Genomic DNA, 5,000 nt, shown 5'->3' with positions numbered 1-5,000 from the left:
AGCTGTCCTCCATCCCTCGAGCAGCTGAGCCACAACTCGCAGAGATCTCATCCCCAGCCTCGCAGCCACGTCCTCCACCCGAGTGAGATCTGGTCCGGCGACGTCCACCAGCCGGCGGAGGGTTGTGACTCCCGATGACAACAAGACTCTAGTCAGTGCAGGGGTGATCGTGCCCGCCAAGTCCAGTCGTGTGCCGTTGAAAAGAGGCTCCTCCAACAGCCAGTGCAAAGCGGAGCCAGCCTGTTTGTTTACATTAAAAAAGTCCCAGATTTTAAAAAGTCCTCGATAAAAAACAGGCAACCCAGCAATGTCCAGTGTTTTTGTGCTCATTAAAAACAATGCTCTGTCCAACCCCAGACCACCTACTGTGCGTAATATCGTGCATGATACCGCCCTCCAAACCAGCTCACTGGGACCAGCAAGAAGTCTCTGGATGAACTGGATTCGGAAGGCAGCGGCCCTGCTAGCCAAGTGAACGAGTCCTTGCCCCCCTTCCTCTTTTGGCAGATGTAGAAGTCCCTGCGGAATCCAGTGCAGTCGATCCCAGAAGAAGTCCACTAGCACGGCTTGCAGGTTTGCCAGCAGATTCGGTGGGGGGTCCACACAGGCCAGTTTATGCCAGAGCAATGATGCAGCGAGGTTGTTGATAACAAGCACCCTTCCCCGATAGGACATCTGGGGGACTAACCATTTCCACTTACTGAGGCGTCCTTTAATCTTTTCCACCATGCCATCCCAGTTCTGTGCACTACAGATACTGTCCCCCAGATACACCCCCAGATATTTAAAACCACCCCTTCTCCACATCAACCCATCTGGAAGCGCGGGTTCCCCACCATCCCAATCACCAACTAAAACTGCTTCACTTTTGCCCAGTTTACTTTTGCAGATGATAAAACCCTAAAATCATTTAAAATTCCAGCTAAAACATCCACATCAGTCTGGGTACTTGCTATCACAACAAGGTCGTCTGCATACGCTGAGACACACAGTGGAGTAGAACAGCCAGGTATAAACAAACCGGAGATGCAGTCTCTCAGTTTGCACAACAGAGGTTCAATAGCTAGAGAGTACAGCATGCCAGACAGAGCACAGCCCTGCCTAATACCTCTGTGCACTTTAAAAGGAGCACATAAACCACCATTAACTTTGAGTACACTCTCAATGTCACTGTACAAAACCTTGATCATGGCTATAAAACCTGGGTTGAAACCAAAGTTCTCCAGAACTTTCCACAGATAGCCATGTTCAACCCGGTCAAATGCCTTTTCCTGATCCAAAAAAATAAGACCAGTCTTTAAGACCAATAGTCTGGAGACTTCCAAAACATCACGGATTAGATATACATTGTCAAAAATTGACCTTCCAGGCACACAGTACGTCTGGTCAAGGTGAACCACCTGCTCCATCACCTTCCCCAGTCTCGAGGCTAACGTTTTTGAGAGCAGCTTGCAGTCAGTGCACAACAGAGAGACGGGGCGCCAGTTCTTTAGTTCAGCTAGGTCCCCCTTCTTGGGTAGCAGGGTTAGAACGGCCCTCCGACAGCTCAGCGGAAGCTTCCCTTCCCTTATGCTGTTCTGGAGGACATCCAGCACATCCTGCCCCAACACTGACCAAAACGCTTTATAAAATTCAACAGGGAGACCATCAATACCTGGCACCCGACCATTCTCCATGCCCTGGAGAGCCTCATACAGCTCTCCCAGAGAGATATCTGCATCCAGCACTGCAGCAGACTCTCGCGTGAGCTGGCTGAGGTCACGGAAGAATCCCTCCTCCACCTCTCGTGCCTCTGCCCACTCGCTCTCGTACAGCTTTGAGAAAAAGCTGATTGTCTGCTGGCGAATTTCAGAAGGCTCAGATAAGAGATCCCCTGATTCTGTACGCACAGCATGCATAAACCTTTTCTGTCCATTCCTGCGCTCGAGACCGAAGAAGAACTTTGAAGGAGCATCCATTTCCGACACGCGCTGGAAACGTGAGCGGACCAGCGCCCCCTGTGCTGTTATGCCTAAAAGGTCAGCCAATGCAGTCTTTTTAGTTTTCAGAGCTTCAATATGCCCCCGATTTCCTGTGGCCTCTGCTAAACCCTGGAGCGCCACTATTTCAGTCTCCAGAGCTTTGAGAGATCTGGCTATGTCCCTTGTGACATTGAGAGTGTACTGCTGACAGAATACTTTAATTTGTATTTTAGCTATGTCCCCACCACTGCTGCAGGGAGCTAAAAGATGTTTCATTGAGCTAAAAACATCCCAAAAAAAAGTAAAAGACTCTCTAAAATTGGCATCCTCTAAAAGCGCAGTGTTAAAATGCCAGTATGCACTCTGTGGCTTAACGTTACGCTTCCTTACTGTGCACTGGACCATACAATGGTCTGAAAAACCAACTGGGGAGATAAGACAGCGTGTAAAAGCAGAAAGTTGATACCTAAAACCATAAAATCGATCCAGCCTTGCCAATGAGAGTGTGTTATCTCTTGAATGTGCCCAGGTATACTGTCTCTGCCCTCCATGGAAGTTCCTCCAGACATCACACAAGTCATGGGCCTCCAGCATCCCACACAATCTCTTACGGGACGCAGCATGCGGTTCCATATGGTTCCTGTCCATGCTGTCTGCTGTACAGTTAAAATCCCCTCCCAGTATTAAAAACTCATCAGGACCACAAACTGCAATTACAGTGTCCAGAGTATCCAAAAAGGACATCCTGTCCATCCCCCCAGTTGGGGCATAAACACAAATAAAAACAAAAACAGTGTTCTCAAAACACGCTGTCACTTTTAAAAGTGTGCCATTTAAAACTTCATCCACTGAATAAGAACAAGGAGTAAAACTCTGTGATAAAAGAACAGCCACCCCACCACTAAAAGAAGAGTTATGACTTAAAAAGGCAAGCCCCTCCCACTCTTTAGCCCAGTCTGCAGTGTTACTGACGTCACTATGCGTTTCCTGTACAAATATAACATCAAGTCTCTTCTGTTTCACCAACTCATATAGCTTTGCCCTTTTACCACAGTCTCTCGCCCCATTAATGTTCAGACTCGCCACTCTGACATCACCCATTAAAAATAAAATAGATAAAAAACACTAAAAACAGAGGTCATTCTGAACCAGGGAGGGCAGGAAGTATCAGACCTCATCCTCAGTGCTCACTTTATTCAGTCTGGTCAGAATCTTCTTCAGCCTGTAGACTTCTAAAGCGGTGAAGGACCCTTCCCTCCTAAAATGCCTGACATCATGAATGAACTGTGAACTGTTTGGGAAATGCTCCTCAACACGGACTCCCTTTTGGCCTTTAGTGACCGCAAGAACTTTCTTATATCGTCAACTTTATAGAGCACAGCCATGTTCTCTTCCTGCGAGCACACCGACCAGCCCGAGTCAGACAGAGAGCCTTCGCTCTCAGACTCCACCTCATTCACCGCACTGCTGTCTGTTTTGGCCTGTTTAGTGCCCTTCCTCGGTTCCGCTTCTTTCTTTATTAGGAACTTTAAAAAACAGTCTCCGCTTCCATTTCCACCTCCACTGTAGCCTCCACTGCTGTACCAGCTAGACTGATCTCAGTACCGCTGTCCCTTACCTGGTTATCTGCTCCCCCGGGTCAGGAATCCCCCGCTCCTGCTCCTCACCACCAGGCTCGTCCACAGCGGGCTCCTCCGCGGTTAGCGCCGCCGGGAAAGGCTCGTCCGCGGTCGGCGCAACCCCAGCAGACATTTCCGAGGCTGGCACGGCCGCAGCCGGCTCTTCCCCCGCAGGCGCCGCAGCCGCCGGGTCCCGCGCAGCCGGCCGAGCAGCAGCCGCAGGGGGGACGGCCACCGCGGGCTCAGCCGCGGCAGGCCCCGGCCGCTCCGCGCTCCCGGCATCATTCGCGTTAGCACCGAGTTTTTCAGGGCAGGCTCGGACGAGATGTCCGGTCTGGCCGCACCTGAAGCACTTCATGTTGGTGTCAGACGACACAAACACCGTGTACTCGAACCCCTCCACTCTGAACTTCAGCACCAGGTCCAGCTCGTCCTCACCGTCTCTCAGCACCATGAAAACCAACCTCCTGAACGACACCAGGTGCTTCACCAGGGGCGATTTACAGCCGAGGGGGATCTTTTTAATGGGGGAGACAAGTTTCCCAAACCGGGACAGCTCCTGAGCGATCAGCTCGTCAGAGATAAACGGGGGGACGTTGGACAGAATGATCTTTTTGGAGGGAGTACTGAGGGGCAGAACAGACACGAACTGATCATTAATCACGAGTCCACTCTGCACCAACTCGTTGGCTTTGTCCACAGTGGACAGGAACATCACCACAGCACTATTCATACGCGAAGCAGACACAACATTATTGTACCCGACGACGCTCCCCGCCGCCAAACAGCACTCCTCCACACTCGCGCGGCACTCCACCTTAACACCATGCCGGCGAGACAGGCTTTCATACAGCCTGGGGCTTTGGGACGCCATGCTCCCAGCAAAACGCCGGTAACAGACGCCCCGCACACACCCCACCACACCTCACTCACACACACACACACACACTCACACACAAACTCACTCAAACAAACTACAGATACAGACGGACAACGACGCAACAACAGAGAAAAGAAGTTTGGCAAAACGCCAACCACGCTCACCGCGCTCCGCTCACTCTACCGCTCACACCCACGCATGCGCAGAGAGAGAGAGAGAGAGAAAGAGAAAAAGACAGGGAGAGACAGATATACAAGGAAAGAAAAAAGGAAATAAAGAGATAGAAAGAGTGAGAGGATGAGCGAGAGACAGAGAGATGAGAGAGAGTGAGAAAGAGGGAAAGGGAGACTGAGAAAAGAACACTGAGAAAGAGAGAGAGAGAGGGAGAGAGAGAGAGGCAGAAACTGAGAAGACAGGGAGAGAGATATACAAGAGAAAAGGAAATAAAGAGATAGAAAGAGTGAGAGGATGAGAGACAGACAAGAAAAGAGAGACAGAAAGGATGAGAGAGACAGAGAGAGAGAGAGACAGAGAAAGAAA

At 50.4% G+C, this 5,000-nt stretch overlaps 1 protein-coding gene across 1 annotated transcript in view; it reads right to left on the bottom strand.

Annotated features, from left to right (window-relative positions):
- The window catches only part of LOC118800999 (mitogen-activated protein kinase kinase kinase 5-like), a 68,389-nt gene extending 65,780 nt beyond the window's left edge, over nucleotides 1–2,609 (bottom strand). Inside the window, exons 1-4 of the mRNA XM_036561170.1 lie at nucleotides 2,497–2,609; nucleotides 1,363–2,142; nucleotides 411–519; nucleotides 1–240 (exon numbers count right to left, since the gene is read on the bottom strand). The exon at nucleotides 1–240 is cut by the window's left edge and continues 198 nt beyond it. Of these exons, the coding sequence (XP_036417063.1) occupies nucleotides 1–240; nucleotides 411–519; nucleotides 1,363–2,142; nucleotides 2,497–2,609 (1,242 nt within the window). The remainder of the gene's footprint in view (nucleotides 241–410; nucleotides 520–1,362; nucleotides 2,143–2,496) is intronic.
- Between the last annotated feature and the right edge of the window lie 2,391 nt (nucleotides 2,610–5,000).

This window comes from Colossoma macropomum, unplaced genomic scaffold (assembly GCF_904425465.1).
Source record: "Colossoma macropomum unplaced genomic scaffold, Colossoma_macropomum, whole genome shotgun sequence".
In the NCBI taxonomy this organism is placed as follows: Eukaryota; Metazoa; Chordata; class Actinopteri; order Characiformes; family Serrasalmidae; genus Colossoma; species Colossoma macropomum.
The sequence above is the reverse complement of the archived record's forward strand: the minus strand, read 5'-3'. Positions and strand labels throughout refer to the sequence as shown.